The 24,902-nt window shown below is 37.7% G+C and overlaps 1 protein-coding gene and 1 pseudogene across 2 annotated transcripts; one reads left to right on the forward strand and one right to left on the reverse strand.

Moving 5' to 3' along the window:
• Positions 1-733: 733 nt before the first annotated feature.
• LOC137728645 (uncharacterized) lies at positions 734-3,485 on the forward strand (annotated as a pseudogene).
• A 213-nt stretch (positions 3,486-3,698) lies between these two features.
• LOC137729517 (disease resistance RPP13-like protein 4) lies at positions 3,699-23,959 on the reverse strand. 2 transcript variants are annotated; one of them, XM_068468484.1, is made up of 5 exons: positions 23,832-23,959; positions 23,496-23,557; positions 22,648-22,732; positions 5,080-6,872; positions 3,699-4,790 (listed from the first exon to the last, which is right to left on the reverse strand). In XM_068468484.1, the coding sequence occupies exons 4-5, from the start codon at positions 6,866-6,868 to the stop codon at positions 3,979-3,981; spliced, it is 2,601 nt and encodes an 866-aa protein (XP_068324585.1). In that variant the 5' UTR covers positions 6,869-6,872; positions 22,648-22,732; positions 23,496-23,557; positions 23,832-23,959; the 3' UTR covers positions 3,699-3,978. The 2 variants fall into 2 exon arrangements, with proteins under 2 accessions (XP_068324585.1, XP_068324586.1); XM_068468485.1 differs by having other exon boundaries at positions 23,496-23,560; positions 23,832-23,953.
• Positions 23,960-24,902: the final 943 nt, after the last annotated feature.

The raw sequence follows: 24,902 nt of genomic DNA on the forward strand, positions 1-24,902 counted from the left end.
AGAGTAGAAAAAATGAATAAACTTTTTATTTCATTGAATTACAAGTTTCTTCCCAAAACTTTGTATTCACAATTACACCAGACTATCCACTTAAGTGACTTAAAACAAAATCGTTAGCCATCATAATATGCATGCTTATTATAGCACAAAATGACATTAGCACCCTAAAAGTGGAGAATAGCTACGATACTTACACTCTGTAAGTACAATTATTTATTGACGGTTAGAGATAATGATTAAATATCACTAAAACATATTTGACCTTTTAGATGAGTGATTGGATTTCAAAGTTATGAGGACCTTGTCATGAATAATGCGAAACGTTACTTAAGGATATTACTGAACTTTGATAAAGTTCGTATTTTCTTCTCGGAGACGTATGTGAGAATCACAAACCAAATAATGTAGCAAACAAATATTGGAAGAAATCACATCACAAAATTAAATGAAACTTAATGCGAAGGAGTGCAGGTTCAAAGCATATGGTCAGTTCAACAAATATAATTAAAATCTGTTAAATTTGTACGAAAAAATAAAGAGCCCTTCATCATACATGCATCTGCGTCACATGTATAATCCAGCCATGCACCAGTTGAGGTCATCACTTGTCATTTGTGTGGTGTGCCGTAAAAATCTTCAACAAAATAAAGAAAACAACGGTCATGATGCGCCCTCAATACCTCCTCCTTTTCGCCCTCGTCCTCCTTCCTTTAGTGGTCGCTGCCTCGGACCGATGGAGCCTTCTGGTCGGCCATCGCGAGCCGTACACATCAGCGATCGACCCCATTTGAAAGATATCGGGAACTCTGCAGTGACGGACTACAACAAGCAATTGGAAACCAAAGGCCAGAACAAGTTGGTGTTTGTGAACGTTGAAGGGGGCGAGTTCATAGTGGAGGACGGCATCAAATATCTGCTTGTCATTTCCGCCAGGGATGAGATGGTGGCTGATCCTGCCGCCATCTCTGCCGTCGGTTACTATCACGTCTTTGTGTCGGAGAAGTCTTGGGAGCATTTTAAGCAATTCCTCTTTTTTGTATCAATTGGTAGAATTTAACTAATTTTCAGGACGATGATCAAATCATATTTTAATGCGTTGTTTTATGCACTAGTGAACTTTGGATTGCTTGAAGTTTATCATCTTTTACCATATAATAAAGAAAACGAAGAAATAGTTGATGTCTAATTCTTAGTTGTTCGTTTTCTTTTGTGGGTTTGGTTATTATAATTAATATCATCTTTCTGACAATTGTAGTCGTAGATATAGGATATAAATATATATATATATATATGCCAAATTGATGAAAGATTTGGGTATATTTAACTATGATAATTCTTCAAGATTGAGGAACATTAATGTATAAATATTATAATATATATATATATATATAGAGAGAGAGAGAGAGAGAGAGAGAGAGAGAGAGAGAACCTAATGAGTACTTAGCCCATATTAAAAGGACAAGGCTTGTTTGCCTTCCACTTTCGATGCCCTCCCGTGCCCTTCTATTTTGGATGGTCACGGTTAAACCACGTTAATATTTTATATTGTTTTTTTATAGAAATAATAAGACAAAAATAAATAGTAATATAAAATGTGATACATCTTCCACAAAATATTATTGACGTCTATAAAGCAAACATAAATATATTTTCAACAACATTAATACGTGTCACAACTTAAGAATTGACTGTTTTAGCACTCGAATCCTACCAGGGTGAGAGCCACATTGTGCTCAAACCCTGTCGCATACCATCCGCTTAGGGTTTTTAAAATAATTCCTTTTTTGGATTCAAGCAATTTTAGTGAAGGAGAATCGAACTTTGGACTTCAGAGGTACATGAATAATATTTGTTATTGCTAAAGAAACCATCTATATGTCATGGTCATTGATGATTGAGAGAAAGTTTTTAATGTGCCGGAAATATTGTTTGGTACATCAAGTGTCATAATAAAATTGGTTAGAATTTCCTTTTTCAAGTTTCCAATAAATTGTATTATAACACTTGATCTAATAGGCAGTGTTTAGGCACAATAAAAAATCTTTCGATGATTGAATTATTATTAAAATATTAATTAAAGTGTTTACTTTATACTAGTAACATATTTACAAATTTTTACAAGTTCATTTAACTAGTATTACTAGTGTTCTGCGGAGATCCCTTGAATCCGCCATTGCTGCTGCTGGGAATATGTGGGACCGCAGCATTCATCAGCATGTGGATGCACAACGTGGCAACTGCGGTGATGATGATGCCCGTAGCCACCGGAATTCTCCAGCAGTTTTCGACGGGTCCCGACCAATCCGTGGTTGTGAGCAACTTTTGCAAAGCCGTGATTCTGGGGGTGTTGTACTCCATAACCATAGGAGGGATGAGCACTCTGACGGGGACAGGTGTCAATCTCATATTGATTGGAATATGGAAGAGCTAATTCCCACAAGCAGCTCTGATCGCCTTCAGCACCTGGTTCTGTTTCGCCTTCCCTTCGGCATTGTTGATGTTCTTGGCTTTGTGGGGTTTGCTTTGCTGCTTGTGTTGCTCAAGGAGTTTAGGCCAGATTCTCTCTGTTTATTTAGACAAGGCCCATTTGAAGAAGGAGCTCGAATTGCTAGGTAGGAACTCTCAAACTTATAGCAAGTTGCATGCAATCAGCATCCAATTTTGGTGTATTCTAAATCAATCACGCATTGTTGTGTGAATTTTTTGACAACTAAAACTGCTTCTAACTAAATTAGGCAAAAAAAGTTCAAATGTGTTTTTGAGGGAGTAGGACTGTTATAAAAAAAATCAACGTGTTTCTGATGAAAGAACTGGTATTAAAGCTTGATGAGAAAAAGTGTTTCTTACAAAAATATCTCGAAAAAGCCAATTTTTTTTATGGCAATTGCTGTGAATACCCCAAATGCCATAATAAAATATGTAACACATCGTATTACCGTATTGGCCATGTTCTTTTTTTCTTTTGGCCCAATGTTCAGTATCTAATTTTAGGCACTAGAGAACGCCTTCTGTGTATGTGTATTTCCAAATCAACTTACAAGTGTTAATGCGGCAACCGGCAGGTCCAATGGCTTTTGCTGAGAAGATGGTACTGGCTTTGTTTTCGGTGCGTCCCCAAGTACTCAGTTTTGCATAGTTTTCGAGTATGGATGTGTCCTCCAGTTATTATGACTAGCGTTTTCTGCAGATGCTGATTGTTTTGTGGATGACAAGAAGCATAACAGAGGATATTCCGGGCTGGGGAGTCCTCTTCAACGGGCGTGCCGGAGATGGAACTGTCAGTGTGAGTGACCTTTCTTCTTGTGTGTTCTAACTTTAAAGACGAAATAGCCTTACAAACAGACCTTTCGTTGGATCAAATTTTCAAGTGTAACTTGAAATGTTTGTAGGTTATGGTTGCAACTTTTTTGTTCAGAATTCCAAGCAAAAAGCAAAAGGGTGAGAAGTTGATGGACTGGGAAAATTGCAGGAGCTTATGTATTTAAGACAAATGAACCAGCTCAATGACTTGAAAGTTCAGAAATGTTTCCATGTCTCGCAAAATTTCAGGGCATAAAAAAAAAGTAGAACATATTTCATTAGCGATAGTTTTATGATCCCCTTCATTTGTGAGTCTATCAGTAACTAAGATACCTATATGAATTCGAAACACAACTTTAAATTACATTTTATATTTGAACTCCATGATGGTCAACCTTATAAACATGAGTGAATATGTATATCAATCAAATTAACTTTAAACCAATCAAATAAATAAACTACTACTAATGCATATACATTTTTGCTTATTATACTAGATCATATCACCACATAATCTCTAATCATACATTACATCCCATGCAAATTTAACTTTTAACAGCACACCAATATATAACTCGCATACAAAGTTTAAGGCTAGAGTAACCAAGATAAACCAATGATCGGAGGCTTCCATGGAGATGGTGATTTTCTGGGCTGTTATTGATCACTCTATACTGATCAACTTTGCTTTGTCCAAACTCCTCGCTGGCCAACCGAGCAGGGAAAATTTTTGAACTCGAAACAACTGCTAATCTCCATGTAGCGAAGTGCAGGCATAATTTTCCTCAAGTTCTCCCAATCTTCCTCAAACCTCAGCAACTTCAAACACAAACCCTCAACATTTTTCCAAGGGGACTCGTCACTGGTCAGTCTCACAATGTCACAATTCTCGACACAGAGATACTGCAATCTAGAAAGCTTGGCCGGATGAAACCAGTTGGGCATTGTTTTGGAATGATAATTCCTTACATACAGCTCCCTGAGATTTGGAGGCATCTTAAGCCCGTCTAACTTTCCCAAAGTTTCCCGTTCTTTACATTCTTCAGCGTCAATGGTAAGGACCTTGAGATTGCTGATTCTTGATAGGATACCCATTTCGTCTTGGGAGATTTCAGTGTCAGCACTTAGGACAATTCGAAGAACTCTTAGCTGCTTTAGTTCGCTGAGCTCACGAAGGGCGCAACCTTGTGTTTTGGCCGGATTCACCACCTTGAATCCGGTGAGTTCTTGTAGAAGACAGAGGCTTCCTAGACCCTTGGGTAGGCAAACAAGGGGACAATCTCCAAGGTCCAAGACAATGAGCCTCTTCAAACATTTGATTGATTGGTGTATTTTGACTAGTTCTTTGCATCCTTTCAACACCAAAAGCTGGAGGTTAAGCAGTTTCTTAATTGAAGACGTGACTTCCCGTATCTGAGTTCCACTCAAGTTTAGACATGCTAAGCGTTGGAGAGAACTGATATCTCTGAAGAGATCCTCAGCGCACGTCACTGTTAAATAAAACATGTGAGATGGAATATTTTGTTTTGTTTCGTTTTTTGTTTTTGTTTTTGTTTGTGGAAAATGATTTCTACATGTCTCTTCTTCTTATACACACTCATGTTTATTTTTTTCCTTTGATTTATTCTATCAAAGGTCATAAATAAAGTGGGCGTGCATAAAGGAAGAAAAGAGGCTTGTGATAATCGTTTTTATATGCACAAACATCACATACACAAGTGCACACACTCAATCGATCGAAATTAGAAAGCATGATGAAGAATTTAAAGTACGTTCTACCTGGAGACAGGCTGCTGCTATCTTCGACAACTTTAGAGTAAGACAAGTCCAACACCCTGAGGGACTCCAGGAACCTAAAATTCTTGCCAAAGTTATTAGGAGGGCTTGACATGAGAAAAAATGTCCTCAACTTTGGATTATCTTCTAGTTCCTTCTCGTCATCATCCATGTCTTCGCTGATACGGAACCATCGTGGCTTTTGCTCATCTTGCTCATGTTTCTGCATTAGCTTTCCTTGCTCATTGAAGATGCAAAATGCCTCCTCTCCCGCAATCTTGATAATTACCTCCCGCACCATATCGTGTATCTTGCACTTATAAACTTTCCCATCGTACCATCGCCGATCCACTAGTTCCAGCAGGCATCTATTCACTAGTTCTGCGAGATATTTATATCCTAATTCTATAGCTGTGTTTGAGCCCTGTTGCTGGACGAGGCCCTCCCCAACCCACCAGTGAATCAACTGTTCAGCATCTATCTCAAAGTCTTCAGGATAAATGGAGAGACACAATAGGCATTGCTTAAGACTGGTAAATGGAAGTTCATCATAGCTTAACTGCAGAGAGTTGATGACAGAGTCAGTTTTTCCTTCTTTTGTGAGTTCATGGAATTTGTCCGAAATGTCTGTCCATTCTGAAGGAGAACCAACCTTCTCAGACAATAAGCTTCCTAAAGTTTTTATTGCCAGAGGAAGGCCACCACATTTCTTCAAGATATTCACGGAGACATCTTTAAAATGATCACCAGGGCATTCTCCCTTGCTTTTTCGAAATGCATATTCACTGAATAAATCCCAGCTGTCTTCGTTCTTCAGAGGTTTATGGTAATGAATTTGTGTGTTTCTAAGAACCATTGTTTGTGCAACGTGTTCATTCCTGGTGGTAATAATGATGCAGCTGGATTTACTAACTGATGTTGGTAGCTTGGAGCACAGGTCGTTCAACCAATCTGATTTGTTTCTGTAAGGCCACACATCATCCAGGACAATAAGATAGGATTTACCGTTAAGGACATTAATGAGTCTGCGCAATATTTCATCACTATCCAAGGAAGACGTTTCTACGTTAACTTTGTTGAGTAACTTCTTCAGGATCCCCCGCTCGCAGAAATTTTCCGAGACACACACCCACATTGTCTTTTCAAAGTGAGCCAAGATTTGAGAATCGTTAAAGAGTTTTTGAGCAAGGGTGGTTTTCCCCAAGCCCCCCATCCCCACAATGCCAATGCAGTTCATTGCTTGTTCCTTCTCGTCGCCGTTAAGTATCCACCCTTTCAACTTTTCTATGTCCCCATCCAATCCATATGTCTTATGTGGGTTTAGTGAACAAACAAATGGCCTGCTGCTGCTGATGGGTTGGCTCATACTACTATGTTGTGCAGCAGCTGATGCACTCAAATACTTGACCAACTCGTCATGCACGTCCCTCATATCAGAATTAATGTTTGTCAACCTCCTGCCCATCTTATGCGGGAAAACCGGATCCAGAGGCAACAAGCATGAGAAGAACTTATTTTTCTTCTTTTTTTCCTCCCTAATCAGGCAATCCGTCAATGCGTTGTCGGCTTCATAAATCACTTCCCTTAGCTCACTCAAATATTTCTTGATCGTTTCCTGATCGGACAGTTTCAGGTTCTTATCTGCGTCGACAACTAAGCAATTCATTTTTCCAAGCCATTTCTTCATCTTCTCAAGCTCACTTTTGAAATTAAAACAGAACTGAGCTTCGTGCGCTGCAGCACTGACTGCTTTTGCTGTTACGGCCTGAACCAGAGCTATTAGCATCGTCATCGATCTGTTACATTTTTACACATTTCGCTCTTGGTTATATTATATTTATAACTATTTATGACAATTAAAATAGATAAAATCTATACGATAACATTTTAGCATAGAATAAGTTGGAAAATTGCAAGTGGTGAATTGTAGAATCTTCCACTTCAACTCATTGTGTCTTGTCACTTAATACTACATTTTAGTGGTATTCCTCTTCACTTGTGAGAGGTCTTAGGTTCGATTCTCCCCAAAGCCGAATTTGAACCACATTATTGCTAGCTCATTATGAGGCTAAGCCCACCCATTCCCCCTTAGTGTAGATAATATGGTTTTTTTCAAAAAAAAAAAAAAAAAAAACTCATTGTGTCTCGGATTTAAATTATTTTCTTTTTCTTAATGTAAATTAATGTAAAATATTTCTTATAATAATAATAATAACAAACGAATAAGATGACATCCCCCTTAATAATAGTAAAACTGTTATTTTTAAATGTTAGACTGTATTGTGAAATAAATTATAGAGTGAGTGAGAGGGACGGAATGAAAGAGAAGAGGGGATCAAGGGTTTTCATTTTTTTGAATAAAGAGAGGTTATATTAAAACCAAGGCCGGAGCCAAAAACACAGGGAGGCCTACCAAGAGGCAACAACCAAAGGAAACAAACAGAAAGCAGAGAAGAGGGGAACAAATGCTAAAGACGCTGCATCAAGTGCCAAGCGTCGCCCCCTTCACTACCCAAAAAATTAAGGAGGACATGGGAGGCCATCCTTGTTCAGAATATGGACCAAAGGTTTGTGATGTGTGTTTTCACCTTAGTCTTGCCCTTTCATTTATACTAATTGATGGTGGGCTTTACTTGACCCCAAACTAAACCCTATAAGATTTCTCAATCTAGTTCACACAATTACACTTAATATAGGATATGAATTTGCTACTCACTCTTAATTACTAGGTGGTGATCGTTACCACCATTCTTAGAGTACACCACGAGTTGATGGATTAACCATGGTTAACTAGCTTAAATTTTATATACATAAAATATAGCTTACTAATTGAATTACAATCCCTTTTTTTTTTCCAATTATATCTTGCTTCAAGCAAATAGCTCATTTTTTTTAATAATTGGAATGATCCATAAGAGTGAGCCAAAGGATCCTCTTTAGCAAGGAACTTAGTTTGTAATGCTTTACAGGATATGTCTTTGAATAAAGATCAAGGTGATGGCTTATTCAGCTTCTTTGTTATTATTGGCTTCAATGATTTCTTAATTTTTTAGTAGTTAAGTGGAGCTTCACATCTCATACACACGTCAAGTGGAGTTTCACCATTGTTGACTCGAAGAAAAACTTGAAAAACTGACTGGGCTTCTGTCCCAACAAAGAACCCAGGTCTCAAACGAATTAGGGAATCAATAGTTGTATGCGAAATCTGTTATCGCAGTTTTTCTTATTATACGAATCTGCTCTCAAGTCTCACTAATATAAAACCAAACAGCCAAAGACGCATCTTTCATTGATTTTTTTTTAAGTTTTTTAACAGTCGTTGAGAACCATGTCCAACAAACTTTCCATACGTTTTTTCACTAGTTTTTAATTGGGTCTGCGCTAAGGTTTATTAATCTGTTCCCCAAAAACATTAGAATGACAACGAGGCAGGGCGACGGGGGAGTTCACCTCCATCCCTGCCTCCGTTGGTGACTTTTTTTTTTTCATAACAACATTCATAAATATTCTTTTTAAACGGGGATTCCACATCCCCACCTCCGTGGGGAGGTGCACTCTAAGAGTATCTTCGAAGAAGATATTAAAATTACCACATAAGTATACAACAGTAAAAAATGGCAGTAAACTCTCTCCAACCGAGCCTTCAATTTCTTAGGTGACGCTGAATCATTTGAAGGCAAAGCATTTTGCTATCAAATTTGACAGCAGATGTCAAATTTATTAAATGATATTTTGATAGATTAATATAATATATAATAAATGTGTTATGTTTTTGAAATATTTGATTGATTGCCTTAATCATTGGACTCCACAAAAAAATAAAAAAAATTATTAAATGACATTATTACTTAACATATTGGGTGGAGCAAAATATTGTACAAAATATCAAATTGCCGCATAAGCTATCAATTATCATTTTGATGTTTAAAATTTAACATCTCCTTTGAAGATGTTTTAAACCAACATCAACTAACCCGCCTATGATAAAAAAAAAACTAATCTCGAAATATTGATTATGCAATACAAGATAATCAATGATCGACTAGCGTAAGTATGTAAATCAAAAAAGATAATAACAAAGTAAGTAACTTCAAAAGAAAAACTCCACACAATTATAATAGCAAGGAAATATGAGACAATGCATAACCAATAAAGCGGAGGAGTCACAAACATAATTTATAAGAATTGTACTAATAATTAAATGGATAATTATCACTTTACTACCCTGAAGTACCGTGGTTTTTAAATTTTTATACATCAAGTGTTTTTCATCCCAGTCTCATACCTAACGTTATGTTTTCCTCTCAATTTCATATTTCCGTTAGGTTGACCGTTAATAACTTTGTTAAAGTGTGGCACGGCTCTTATGTGGACAATAATTGTGTATCCACATAGTACTTTGGCTCCACGTAGACAATTAAAACATTATTTTTTTATATAAAACAATTATTTTTATTTTTACAAAATTAAAATTAAAATTTTTCTTGTCGACTCTTTGCGTGCTGACTCCGCTTGAACGGCTTTACAATCTCTTGCATTTGCCGCCGTCGCTGCTATACCCATGCTTCCCAATTAGGTTGACCGTTAATAACTTATTGAAGTGTTGGTACGGTTTTTACGTGGACAATTAAAAAATTAAATTTTTTCTTGAGAAAATAGAAAATTAAAATTTTCCCGTCGACTCCTTATTTGTTGACTCTGTCTAACGGCTTTCCAATCTCTTGCATTTGTCGGCGTTGCTGCTCTACCCCCGCATCCCATTTTGATAAGAAAAAGGAGATTCAGAAGTCGGGACCCGATAGCGGATGAAGTTTTGATTGGGGTTGATGCAATGGATGATGGCCGCGAAGTTATTGATGATGATGTGGGTGGTGCTCGTCAGCGTAAGAACAACGAAGAACCCAGTTGGGTCAGGAATTTCAGATTTTTTCTTTCTTATTTTTTAATTTAATATTGACGTGGGACCACAGTAACACGTGGATGCAGAGTCATCATCCACGTGGAAGCCATATCACACTTTAACGGAGTTACTAATGATTAATCTAACAGAGATTTGAAGCTTGGAGAAAAACTTAATTTTAGATATGAGACTGAAATAAATAAAAAATAAATAAAATAAAAACTTGATGTATTGCAAATCATAATACTTAAGAATAATAAAGGAATATTACCCTAATTAATTATAGGGAATTTTAACGATAAACTCTCGGTATTGTTCAATTTAACGAAAAATCACATTTTTACACTAAAAAGTCAATCATGGTACTATTCATTTTACCCTTTATTTTGTCATTTTCGTTAAAACTCAAATTTTTCAAACCATTTTCATTAGTTTCACTTTAATTATATGTATATCTGTTCGGGTCGGGTTTTGCAATACCACCACCGCTCCATTCCATATATATCCACCCCGAGTTTTTTTTTTTGAAAATTCCAAACCCGCCCCATAACCGTTTATTGTCATCCATAACCACCCCATTAGGGTCCGGCATATGCGGATACCCAAGCCTGTGGGCCTTTTTGCAATCCCCTTAAAACATTTTTTGTCAATTCATCCTAGTTCATTTATTTTAATATTATTTAAATCTTGAGTTGTCTATTTATCACAAAAAATAGCTTTATTATTAGAGTTTTGTTATTCCCATTCTATTGTCTTATCTTCCCATCTACTTTTTAATTACAAGTTTGCTCATTTATAAAATAACTGGTAAAGACCTTAAAAGATATATAAAACTAATAGGTTAGGCGCGATTTTAACTCCTAAGGAGTTTGACGAAAATTGAACTTGGTGCAGTGCTCATCCACAATTTATATATTTTTTTTTCTTTTTTAATTGGTTTACTGTAAGACATTTTTGCAATTTAAATTTCAAGATTTTTTTTTTTTATTTTGAATCACGTATTCAAAAAAATGTATGTCATGTAAAACATTTTTCTTGATATAAAACAATCATGTGTTTTTCTTATGTTAAATGAAGCAGGTAAAATTCGATCATGATTGTATCCTTAATTTTAGATTTATATATTATTTGATTATATTCTTTTTTCTAAGAGATAAGTTTATAATATTAGATATTTATTAGAGGTTATTTTAAGAATAATAGAGTTTGTTTTCTTCTACCTCCAGCCATACACCATTGTTGCAGAGTTAAGGTTGAATCAGACCATCCGGTTTGATTCCTAACATTGGGATCACCCTCTCGGTCCTGGTTACCCTTCATTGTATACCTGCCACACTACTACCACTTGATTTTCAGTAATAGATGAGCGTGTTGTTGTGTTAGTGGCTTATGTCGCCAATATCTATGTCACCATCTCCGAGGCGTTAAATGGGAAGTTGCCGATGTATTTCGAGCAATTCTGCTGCGAAGTAACTTGTGTTATGGGCTATGGATCTTCCTCTAACCCAGTTCCTCCTGCGATTCTGCCAGATCCGATCGATCCTTCCAGATTCGGCCGATCCTCCAGCCATCGACCCTCTTCGCACTCCGCGTCATGAGATTCACGATATGAGAGGGCCTAATAACCACCGGCCCTTCCAACTTCACATTGATTTTCCTAAATTCCTCCTGAGCAGTGGCGGGTTCAGGTTTTTAAACTTGAGAGTCCCAATAATAAAGATCAAAAATCATATGCAAAACAATATTACAAATTATAAAATTATAATTCAAGTGTCTATTACGAGGTTTCATAAGTTAATAGAGAGTACCTAAGTTATTGATTATCTAATATGGATCACTAAATTTAAAACACCGGTCAAATAAAATTCTCCCCAAACTTCCACTATCTTTCTAACCAAACACACCATTTTTCTCTTTTCCTAGTTTCCAAACATCCACATTCTCTCTCACTAAGAACATAGCTGTCATACCTCCACCAACCGCCTCCCTCCCCATTCTCCCGAAGCCATGGCAGCTACACCCCCAAATTCCACCAACCCATGAAGATCATATCCATCTTACTAAACTTATGTAGGATATTTCACCCATAAGAAAAATTACTAAGGTGGTTGAAATAATTTGGGGAAATTTGGGCATGTGTATTGTCCGCCAGACGACAGAGAAATGTTGGAGGAGAAGTGGGTGGCACTAATGGATGACAACATGGCAGAAGCAAGGAGGAGAGAGGTTGGAAGTGTTGAATAAGTGGCCAAGTGGCCATACTTTAGAATAAACAAATTCAAAGGTGGCAAACACCTTCCTTGTTTTGGGGAGGAAAAGAGGGAAAAGACCTTTGCTTTTGAAAATGTTTTGGTTCCCTTCACCACCCGTGAGCTTTGGTTTTTGGCATAAAGACTAGAGAAAAGAAAGAGTTCTTTTTTTAGTAGAGAAAAAGGGAGTGAGAGCTCATTGTTCGGCTGAGAAGAAAAGAGCTCCTTTTGCAGAGAGCTAAGGAGAGTTGCAGAGAGCTAAAGGAGCTGCAAAGAGAGAAGAGAAGCTGCTGCTTCAATTGGTTAGTAATCATCCACCAAAGTAGTTGTTGTTGTAATAGCTTTGAGCTATATGTATAGAGAAGAAATTATTCATTATATTTCTTCCTCTATTTGTTTCTTTGGTGTGTGAGAGCTATTGGGTGTATTGGGCTTTTGGGTTGTGAGATTGCCAACACTTTGTAAACTCTCATTTGGTTGATAGTGGATTATTGGGTGAGCTCCTACTGCTCCGAGGACGTACTCCAGTTACACTGACTGTGGAGGAACCTCGTTAAAATCTTGGTGTTATTTTCTATATTGTTCTTGCATTTCATTTGATATATTTTCTGTGGGTTAGCTTGATTTGGTTCCGCGTGGTTTGGTGCTATCCTAGCACAACAATTGGTATCAGAGCACTGGTTGCTCTTGGGTACTGTCTAATTGCCAAAAAATGTCAGACGGGCAGGATGAGAATCCTTTTGGAAGCAGCTCCGGATTTGCAAGAACTACGGTGCAAAATGCAAATTTCGAAGTTGAAAAGTTTGATGGCACAAACAACTTTGGGATGTGGCAATGTGAGGTCAAAGATGTGTTGGCTCAACAAGATCTTCTTGCCGCCTTGGGAGAGAAGCCTGAAGCTATGTCGAAACTGGAATGGGAGAAATTAAATTTGTGGGCTTGCTCTTCAATTCGGTTGTGCCTTGCAAAAACTCAGAAGTATTTTGTGATGCAGGAGACTTTGGCAAGTGTGTTGTGGCAAAAATTGGAAGACAAGTATATGACGAAGAGTGCAGAGAACCGGCTACACTTGAAGAAAAAGCTCTACCGCTTCCAATACAAAGAAGGTACAAAAATGATTAGACACCTTGATGCTTTTAATAAGTTGATTGCCGACTTGTTAAATTTAGATGAGGATATTAAGGATGAAGATAAGGCCTTAATATTGTTGAATTCCTTGCCGGACTCTTATGAGCATTTTGTTACCACTATTATGCATGGTAAAGAAACTGTGAAATTTGAAGATGTGTCAAATGCCTTGATGAATTATGAAATGAGGCATAGAGATAAAAATCATGATAGTACCTCGGAAGCTTTATTTGTTAGAGGTAGATCATCGGAGAGAAGATCGTCTTCTAGTAGGAAAAAATCACAGTCTCGACCTAGAGGAAACTCTAAAGGTAGAAAACCTTTGGAAAGGGATGAATGTGTTTTTTGTCATAATAAGGGTCATTGGAAGAAAGATTGTCCTAGGTTGAAGACCAAAGGAAAAGAAAGCTCTGAAGCTAATGTTGCTGAGGTTGAAACTGATTTTTCTGATTTTGCTTTAACCTCTTCCTCATCATTTGATTGTGCTACTAAGTGGGTGTTGGATACGGGTTGTACTCATCATATGACTCCTCACAAGGATTGGTTTTCAAGCTTGAAAGAGTTTGATGGCGGTGTTGTGTTCATGGGAGATGACAATCCTTGCACAACAAAAGGGATTGGTACAGTTCGTTTGAAGTTGCATGATGGCATGGTTAAAGAGTTGACAGGTGTTCGGTATGTACCGAATTTGAAGAAAAATCTTATTTCTTTGGGAACTTTGGAAGCCAAGGGCTTCAGGTTTCATTCAGATGGGCAGACATTGAAGGTGACTTATGGTGCACTTGTTGTGATGAAAGCTCCTCGATGTGGCCATTTGTATTTATTGCAAGGAAGCACTGTGACAGGTGAAGCATCTGTAGTCTCAGAAAATATGGGCACATCCGATTCTGATACTACTAGATTGTGGCATATGAGATTAGGCCATGCCGGTGAGAAAGCTCTACAAGGGCTTGTGAAACAAGGTCTTCTAAAAGGTGCCACGACTTGTAAGCTTGATTTCTGCGAGCATTGTGTCTTGGGAAAGCAAACTAGAGTAAAGTTTGGTACTGCTGTACATCAGACGAAGGGCATTCTTGATTATGTGCATTCGGATGTTTGGGGTCCTACAAAGACTCCCTCTTTGAGTGGTAGACATTGGTTCGTGACCTTTGTTGATGATTATTCAAGAAGGTCTTGGGTCTACACTATGAAGCACAAGAGTGAGGTGTTGAGCATTTTCTTGGGTTGGAAGAAAATGGTTGAGAACCAGACTGGGAGAAAGATTAAGATTTTGAGATCGGATAATGGTGGTGAATACACATCCGACCCTTTCTTTAAAGTTTGCAAAGAGGAAGGGATTGTGAGACATTTTAGTGTCCGGGGAACTCCACAACAAAATGGAGTTGCAGAAAGATTGAATCGAACCTTGCTTGAGAAGGTTAGATGCATGTTGTCTCAGTCGGGTTTGAGCAAGTCGTTTTGGGCAGAGGCAGTTACTTATGCATGTCACATCATCAACCGGTTACCCTCAGCTGCTGTTCAGGGTAAGACGCAAATGGAGGTATGGACTGGAAAACCTTCTACTGATTATGATTATATTCGTATTTTTGGTTCACCTGCTTATTTTCATGTAACTGAAAATAAACTTGATCCTAGAGCCAAAAAGGCTATCTTTCTTGGTTTTAGTAGTGGTGTCAAAGGTTACAGGTTATGGTGCCCGGAGATGAAGAAACTTGTAATCAGCAGAGATGTGACATTTGATGAAGAAAATATGTTCAGAGACTCTGAAAAGAATGTGAAAGATGTCCAACAGGTGGAGCTTGAGAAAGTTGCCTCTAGTACTTCAAATCCTATTTCCGCTGATGTCAAAGCTACTACAAGTGAAGAAGTGGGAGACCATGAGGATGTTGAAGAAGTTGAACTTGAAGATTCTATTCAAGTTGAAGAGCAAGTTTCACCTCAAGAGTCTATTGCTAAGAACAGAGGAAAGAGAAATATTACCAAGCCAGCTCGGTATAGTGACTATGTTGCTTTTGCTCTTCCTATTATCACTGATGAGATTCCATCCAATTTTGAGGAAGCCATTGAGAGTGAAGAAAAGGAGAAGTGGTGCAATGCCATGGGTGACGAGATGAATTCTCTCATGAAAAACAAGACTTGGGAGTTAGCTAAATTGCCTAAGGGTAAGAAAGCTATTGGTTGCAAATGGGTGTATGCCAAGAAGGAAGATGCTGATAAGAAAAGCAATGTGAGATTCAAAGCAAGATTAGTTGCTAAAGGGTATGCACAAAAGGAGGGCATTGACTACAACGAAATATTTTCTCCAGTTGTGAAGCACTCCTCAATTCGTATTATGTTAGCTCTTGTTGCACAATATGATCTTGAACTTGTGCAACTCGATGTGAAAACGGCTTTCCTACATGGTGATTTGAATGAAGAGATCTATATGTGTCAACCGGATGGGTATATAGTGAAAGGGAAAGAAAATTTGTTTTGCAAGTTGAAGAAATCACTTTATGGCTTGAAGCAATCTCCAAGACAATGGTATTTGAGGTTTGATAAATTTATGAGAGGCCAAAATTATTCTAGAAGTCAATATGATCATTGTGTGTACTTCAAGAAGTTGCAAGATGGGTCTTTCATTTATTTGTTGATATATGTTGATGATATGTTGATTGCCTCAAATAATGTTGAAGAGATTGAGAAATTGAAGAAGCAAATGAAAAATGAGTTCGAGATGAAGGATCTTGGAGAAGCAAAGAAGATCCTTGGCATGGAGATCACTAGAGACAGAGAGAAGGGTTTGGTTTGTTTGAATCAAAGACAATACCTTGAGAAGTTGATTCGGAAGTTTGGAGTTCATGATTCAACTAAACCGGTTAGTACCCCTTTGGCTCCTCATTTTAAATTGAGTTCTCTACAATGTCCTAAAACTGATCAAGAGAAGCTACAAATGAAAAATATACCATATGCAAATTTGGTTGGTAGTTTGATGTATGCAATGGTATGCTCTAGACCGGATATTGCTCATGCAGTTGGCATGGTGAGTCGATATATGCATAATCCTGGTAAAGAGCATTGGAATGCAGCTAAGTGGATATTGAGGTATCTCCATGGTACTCGAGATATTGGTTTATGCTTTGAGAGGGATGACTCTGGTATTGGTCATTTTGCTGTTGGTTATGTTGATTCAGATTATGCAGGTGATCTGGATGGAAGGAAGTCTACTACAGGCTATGTGTTTACTATGGCTAAAGGGCCAGTTTGTTGGAGGTCCATTTTGCAGTCGTCTGTTGCCTTGTCTACTACAGAGTCTGAATATATGGCAGTTGCTGAAGCTATAAAGGAGGCCATTTGGATACATGGGCTGATTAGAGATTTGGGGGTTGATCAGAAGCAGGTGGAGGTGCATTGTGATAATCAGAGTGCCATTTATTTGGCTAAGTATCAGGTTCATCATGCGAGGACCAAGCACATAGATGTGCGTTATCACTTTGTTCGTGAAGTTGTTGGTGAAGGAGAAATCATTCTTCAGAAGATTCCAACTAAAGACAACCCCACTGATATGTTGACTAAGGTTGTTGGTGTAGCCAAGTTTGTTCATTGCTTGAACTTGGCTCACATTTTGCCTATATAAAGAAGGCGTTGAGCAGTAGGAGTTTTGGAGCATTTGGCTCGGCATGAGTTGTTCTCTTGCTAGTGATTGGGAGTGATGTTGTGTGTTAATTGTGTTGTTTGGCTTATCATGGCGTTTTTCGGAACTTGGCCAAGGTGGAGATTGTTGAATAAGTGGCCAAGTGGCCATACTTTAGAATAAACAAATTCAAAGGTGGCAAACACCTTCCTTGTTTTGGGGAGGAAAAGAGGGAAAAGACCTTTGCTTTTGAAAATGTTTTGGTTCCCTTCACCACCCGTGAGCTTTGGTTTTGGCATAAAGACTAGAGAAAAGAAAGAGTTCTTTTTTTAGTAGAGAAAAAGGGAGTGAGAGCTCATTGTTCGGCTGAGAAGAAAAGAGCTCCTTTTGCAGAGAGCTAAGGAGAGTTGCAGAGAGCTAAAGGAGCTGCAAAGAGAGAAGAGAAGCTGCTGCTTCAATTGGTTAGTAATCATCCACCAAAGTAGTTGTTGTTGTAATAGCTTTGAGCTATATGTATAGAGAAGAAATTATTCATTATATTTCTTCCTCTATTTGTTTCTTTGGTGTGTGAGAGCTATTGGGTGTATTGGGCTTTTGGGTTGTGAGATTGCCAACACTTTGTAAACTCTCATTTGGTTGATAGTGGATTATTGGGTGAGCTCCTACTGCTCCGAGGACGTACTCCAGTTACACTGACTGTGGAGGAACCTCGTTAAAATCTTGGTGTTATTTTCTATATTGTTCTTGCATTTCATTTGATATATTTTCTGTGGGTTAGCTTGATTTGGTTCCGCGTGGTTTGGTGCTATCCTAGCACAACAGGAAGGGTCCCTATTTTCTTTCTTTTCCGTGCGTGGTCATCTTCTCCGAGAAGAAATAGCCACTGCAACCTGCACAGACCTCATGCTCGAGTACGAGGGGTCCCCGAAAAATTTCTAGCAGTGATTTAAGATCGCCGACGGATCTTGGGACCTCCCAGGTCCCTATGTGGATCCTTCCTTGTCCCTGAGGATGATCCGCTTGCCTGGATCTACAAGATCGAGCAATTCTTTGCTTATTACCACAGAGCTGTCTCATTTCATCTTTAGGGGGACGCACTTTAATGGTTTCGTTGAATTGACTGTTTTCAATCTACGCCTGGGTGAGATGATTTCACTAAGGCATTTTATCGTGATTTGGACCTTCGGAGTTTGAGGATTGTGCAAAAGCCTTGTTCAAATTGTGCCAAATAGGTACCCTCAAAGATTATGTTGCTAAGTTTCGTAAATTAGCTACTCGTACTCCTGATGTAGGTCTTGTATTACTTAAGAGTTGTTTCTTGGGGGTACTCAAGAAGGAATTAAAATTTGATGATAAACTTCTTCGTCCTGCAACTGTTCATGATGTTATATCTTTAGCTATCCATATTGACCTAAGCATACTGAACTTAGATCCGCCACTTTTAAGTAGCCTTTTACCTTTAGGCCACAAACCACCACTCCCAATTCTAACCCTAAGCCTGGTGCCTTGTTGGTCAAGGAACTGTCTCCCATTAAAATTCAATGAAAACGAGAGTTGGGGGAATGCTGGTTTTGTGATGAGAAATAGAGTAGAGCTGCTCATAAGCAACTGCTTATGTTAGATATGGTTTGCCTGAGGAATTTAGGGAAGGTTTAGTAGAGGAACCCTTACCTGAGTGTCTTGCAATGGAACTTAGTAACTGTGCCTTTTATTGTACCACTGCCAAGCAAACCATTCAGACCATGAAAGTTCAGGGTATTATCACTCACCCACAAGTTATCATTCTGTTAGATTATGGCAATACTCACAATTTTGTGGACTCCAGATTATTAAAAAAAAAGGGTTGGCCTTCTTCACCCACTAAACCATTTGAGGTTATGATAACTGATGGGGGTAGAGTTAGCAGCTCTGGTTGCTACAAATCCACTCCATTATCTGTGGGTGGTTATGACTGTTCAGTTGACTAGTTTTCCCTTCCTCTAAAGGCTGTGACATAGTATTGAGTGTCCAATGGTTATCTTCTGTTAGCCCAGTTCTTTGGGATTTCTAGTTGCTCACAATGGAGTTTGATAAGGCCAATGTTCATTACAAATTGGTCCATAGTCCTGCACCCACTCTTTCTATTCAGAAAATATCCTTGCAGCATCTCGACAAAGAAATCTTTAGCTCCAACTTTGGTTTGTTCTTGTACTCTATGGAGAACCAGAAGTTAGAAGCTTCTAATCTTACTAATGATCAACTCCAGGAGTTGCAGTCTCTATTAGGTCAATATGAGGAGACGATCATCCTCCCTTCCAGCTTGCCTCCACATAGAGACCATGATTAACATATACCATTGATCCATAGGGCAAACCCCCTAACATAAGACCATATCACTATGGTCCTCTTCAAAAAACTGAGATTGAAAAGGCTTTGAAGGAACTACTAGACTCAGGGTTCATCAGGCATAGTCACATCACTTTTCCTTTCATGTGCTTTTGGTCAAAAAGAAAGAATGGACTTGGAGGCTATTTATGAACTATAGGGAGCTCAATTCCCTAACCATTAAGGACAAATACCCTATTCCTCTTATTGATGACTTATTGGATGAGTTATTTGGAGCTATATATTTCTTTAAGTTGGACCTATGGTCTGGTTATCATCAAATTAGAATACACCCTGCAGATGCGGAAAAACTACATTTCGAACCCATGGACACTATGAGTACTTGATTATGCCATTGGCCTCACCAATGCCCCTGCCACTTTCCAAAATCTCATGAATGACATCTTCAAGCCATATCTTAGAGTTCTTTATATTGGTCTTTTTTTATAACATTTTAGTCTACATTAAGAGTTCGAAGGACCACTTAGAGCATTTACGTCTCACTTTTGAACTCTTACAGGAACAACTCTTTGTTAAAAAACAAAAGTGTGTTTTTGGTCAAAGTAAAATTGAGTACCTTGGTCACATTGTATCTGGTCATGGTGTTGAGGCTAACCCTTACAAAATTCAAGACATCATTCATTTGCCAATACCCAAAACTGTAAAAGAATTGAGAGGTTTCTTGGGACTTATAGGATATTATAGAAAGTTTGTACCAGGTTATGGGAATATATGCTAACCACTCTATCATCTTACCAAGAAAGATGGGTTTCACTGGAATTCTGCAACAACTACAGCTTTTTAGCAACTCAAAACTATAATGTCATCACCTCAGGTTCTTGCTTTGCCTAATTTCTCTCTACTATTTGAACTTGAATGTGATACTTCAGACTCTAGTATAAGTGCAATACTACAACATCGTAGAAGGCTTATTGCTTTCTCTAGCAAGGCTCTAAGACCCAAAAATCAATTACTCTCTTCTTATGAAAAGGAACTCATAGCAATTGTTCATGCTGCAAGGAAATGGCACAACTATTTTCAGGGCAGACACTTAATTATCAGGACAAATCATAATAGCTTAAAATATTTCCTTGATCAGAGAGCCAATACTTAATTTCAAAAAAAATGGGTGTCCAAACTTCTAGGCTTTGTTTATGAGATTCAATATAAGAGGAGACCTGAGAACTTGGTAGCTGATGACTTATCTAGGTTACATGTAGCTATGGAACCTGTGGATGACCCTTCTATGGTTTGTTCTTCAATTACCTACCCCTACTTTGGATGAACTTTGGAGATTCAATGAAGGTGAAGAATGGATCCTGTAGAAAAAGCAAAACTCACCGCACCTACTCATTCTGCCACTTCGTCTTCTAAGCTTGCTCATTATCATCTTGATAATGGTATGTTGAAGTATAAATCCAGAATTGTGGTTAACCCTCATTTACATTGGAAGTTAAAACTAATCCCTGAGCATCATTCTACCCCAGCTGCTAGTCACCAATGGGTTTTTCAAACTTACCAGAGACTCAAAAAGGGGTTTTATTAGCCTGGTATGAGAGGTGATATCAAAGTCTTTTGTCTCTGAATGTCATATTTGCCAACAAAACAAGTATGAAACCATTTCTCCTTATTGCTTATTGCATATTCCAAAAAAGGTTTGGTCTGACATAAGCATGGATTTCACTGTTGGTCTTCCTATCAGTAAAGGGAAATCTGTGATAATGGTGGTAGTTGACAGATTGAGTAAGTACACCCACTTCATCTCATTAGCACATCCCCATACTGTATCTTCAGTGGCTCAGTCCTTTGTTGAAAATGTATTCAAATTTCATGGCATGCCCTCAACCATTGTCAGCGATAGGGAACCTAAATTTTTTTAGCGCTTTTTGGAAAGAGTTTTTCAAGCTACAGGGTTCAAAACTTTGCATAAGCTCTGTCTACCACCCCCCGAGTGATGGACAAACATAAGTGGTTAACAGATGTGTAGAAACTTATCTCAGGTGCTTTGTAGGCACTCAACCCAAGATGTGGACTTCCTGGCTTCCATGGGCTGAATGGTGTTACAACACTTCATACGTTCATCTTCCAAGTTCACCTCTTTTGAAATGGTCTATGGATATGCACATCCCCATGTGAATCCTCATGAAAAGGGCATTGCAAGGCTTGAGACAGTGGAACAAGGGTTGTTGGAGAGGGATAAAGTTATTTCCATACTGAAAAGTAACTTGGAATTGCTCAAAATAGAATTAGAGTTCAAGCTAACAAGCATATGACTGAAAGAACATTTGTGGTTGGTGACTTTGTGTATTTAAAGTTGGTACCTTACCAATTTCAGTCCTTAGCTTCACATACTTCACACAAACTGCATCCCATATACTATGGTCCTTATGAAGTGTTGGAGAAGATTGGCCCTATGGCATATAAACTCAAACTTCCTGTGGGTCCAAAATCCATCCAGTGTTCCATGTCAGTGCATTGAAGAAGCACTGGGAGCATTGGTGCAATCTACTACACAACTGCCAGATTGTCCTAATTCTGAACTAAGTCATGGCATTCCATTGAAGGTGCTGAGCAGAATGATGTATAAGAAGAATCATACAGCTGGAGTGCAACTTCTGGTGCAGTGGACTGGCCAGGAGGAGATTGATGCAACATAGGAAGATTATGAAGATTTTTCAAACCCGATTTCTACAATTTCAGTTTTAACCTTGAGGACGAGGTTGTTTTTCCAGGGGGGGTATGATGTTAGGACTGTGAATTGGGCTTTTGGGCTAATAAGTTGTAATTTGTTAAGCTTTGTTGTTATTGGGCTTTTTATGGTTTTGGTTTGTTATTGGGACCAGCTGGATTATGGTTTCCGCTTGACTTGCAAGGCAAGCCTCCCTTAATTGCGACGGTCGTTCTCATGTTTTAATATGTTACGAATTTGGCTTATTCCATTTCTGTTATACATGTCTTCTACCTCCAGCCATACACCATTGCTGCAGAGTTAAGGTTGAACCAAACCATCGAGTTTGATTCCTAACACTCAGTCGCGAGCAGTTGTTGGCTCGGCTCAAGCGCTCGGCTGATGGTTTGGGCTTCATACCCAACTCGAGAATTAATTCTTCCTGAATTCTTGTTTAGGATTTATTTATTTGATTTCCAGATTTTTGGTCACTAACTGCACATGCAAACTCCATAATTCAAGCAATTCACGATAATCGAATAACCAAACCAGGATATAGAATTCTATAAATTACTAAATTGGGTTCATTCTTCATGGTAATTGTTCATATAATCAAGGCTCTGAAACATGAATTTGAGTTTAGAATTACTTGGTTGACGTGTCCAAACTTTGATCTTCAAGGGACCTCTCCCCAATCGAGTACAGAGCACTGCCAGCCCTTGATAATGGTGAATCTACAAAGAAAGCCATATCTAATTAGAACAAACCTAATTGTAAATAAAGTATCAACGAAAATCATCGCTATAAAACTTTCAGAAATAAATATAGAGAGACGATCCTCATTGATTCCTCTAGAACTTCATATACTACAGTAAAATACACCTATAGCGAGAAGATAATTCCTCTAAAAGCAGGAAAGAGTCTTATAATAAGGATTTCATTGTAGGCACCTCGGAGATAGTCTAAGGCGAGGAACTATTGATAACCTTTTTGAGAGAGGAATTATTCCTCACTATTAGTCCAAAGCATGCATGTTTGTTTTACTGATACAAGTATCGTGAAATAAATTATAGAGTGGGAAGGAACATAAGAGAGATATATGTGTGTTTTACCCTTGGACTTGTGCCAGATTTGTGACTTTATTTATACAAATTCATAGTAACTTTTACTTAAGCTCTAATTAGTACAGTCATACAAAGAAATGATCATCTAAATACTACATGATTTGTGCCTTTATTTAATATAAAATACTATTCATAAAACACTCAATTTGTTTTCTTAATATTTTGCTCTACTCATTACATATGTATATATATTATCTGGTTTTGGTGCATCTAGCTTCACAAAAATCAACTTTTAAGAACGTTTGAAGTATTTTTCGCTTAAAACATCATCCTTTCTTGACGTCCTGAACATATATAGATCGAAGGCACAACCAAATTAACTAAGAACTTGACAATAATTAATTTATACATCATCATTCAGGAATGCACATACTCAAATTAACATATGCGTGCAAATCGATCGAGTTCAACTTGACTATCCGACGACTTCAAATCCTGCTGATCAGATACAAAGAATTAATCCAATTGTGAGTTAGAGTTACATACATACATACATACATACATACATATATATATATATATATATATATATATATATAACCAGAAATTATTGGAAGGGCAGTTTTGTTGATGCATTCCGTTGAGAAAGGTTTTTTTTTTTCTCCAACTCCGGATGAGTTTGAGGCCCCCGGCAAATTGATGACTTTTACTCTGTAATCTATAGTATAATTAATTAGCGGGGAAAGATGGAGAAGAAGGTGAATGCTACCTTGTTTTGTTTTCTGGTGAAAGCTAGCCAGCTGCTTCATCTGCAACTGACTATGCAATCAATAAGATTGATGCTCCAAGACCACCTAAAAAAAGAAAAACCTTATACCTTATACTCTTGGGTTTGATATTTCATGGAAACAATATATTTGAGAACAGAAGTAGGGGATCCGTGATTATCTTTTAAGGACGTTCTAAGAAATTCATATTCGGATGTTTTAATAGTTAGATCTTTAATTATAAATTCAAAATCAAGATTTAATGATTATAATACTCATAGTATTGGGTACTCAAGCAAACACAACATAATATGTGGTGTCGTTGTATGAATCGAACGCTACTGCGCTTGGTTTTGCACCAAGTTTTCTATTGGCTCCAGGTATTTCATATCTTTTCTTAAGGTCTCTTTCTAAGTTTTCCTCTATCCCTTTTGGCTTGACCATCTGTTTCATAATCGCATATTCTAATTAAAGCATCTATAATAGTTTTGGTTCACGTATCCAAACCACCTTAACTGGTCTCTCATCTTATCTAAAAATACATCTAACAATCATTAGTCCAGCTCAGCAATACAGTTATCATTGTGATAGTTTACTTTAGTCACTGGTTTTATCAATATCCCCATACCGTAGTAGAGTGAGTAATATATTCAAGAAGTTAACTTTTTACTAAAAGATTAGAATATTGTATTAGTTTCCTATTCAATATTGTATTAGTTTCCTATTCAATATTGTATTAGAATATTGTATTAGTTTCCTATTCAATATTGTATGAGATAGTTGAAAATTTCGGTGTACAAATTTCATGAAGAAATAAAGAAAATTATGAAAAATGAATAAGAATTTTTCTATTTATATTCCGGACCTGGATTGTTTGCCCTTCTCATCCTATATCTTTTCCATCCCCTCATATTTCTGTGGTCACAGTTAAACCACGTCAACATTTTATATTCCTATTGTTTTTTATCTTATTATTTCTATAAAAAAATCAATATAAAATGCTAATATGACTTAACAATAACCACAAAAATAGGAGGGGATGGGGAGGATAGACAATCTAGGTCTCATGTAAA

The sequence above is a fragment of the Pyrus communis genome, chromosome 3 (assembly GCF_963583255.1).
Source record: "Pyrus communis chromosome 3, drPyrComm1.1, whole genome shotgun sequence".
NCBI lineage: Eukaryota > Viridiplantae > Streptophyta > Magnoliopsida > Rosales > Rosaceae > Pyrus > Pyrus communis.

What these genes read in the sequence shown, in the direction of transcription:
- LOC137729517 (XM_068468484.1), bottom strand. Translation starts at nt 6,868, where the DNA reads ATGACGATGCTAATAGCTCTGGTTCAGGCCGTAACAGCAAAAGCAGTC. An exon ending in TAGCAGCAGCCTGTCTCCAG is followed by an intron (nt 4,791 to 5,079) that starts GTAGAACGTACT and finishes TTTATTTAACAG; the next exon opens with TGACGTGCGCTGAGGATCTC.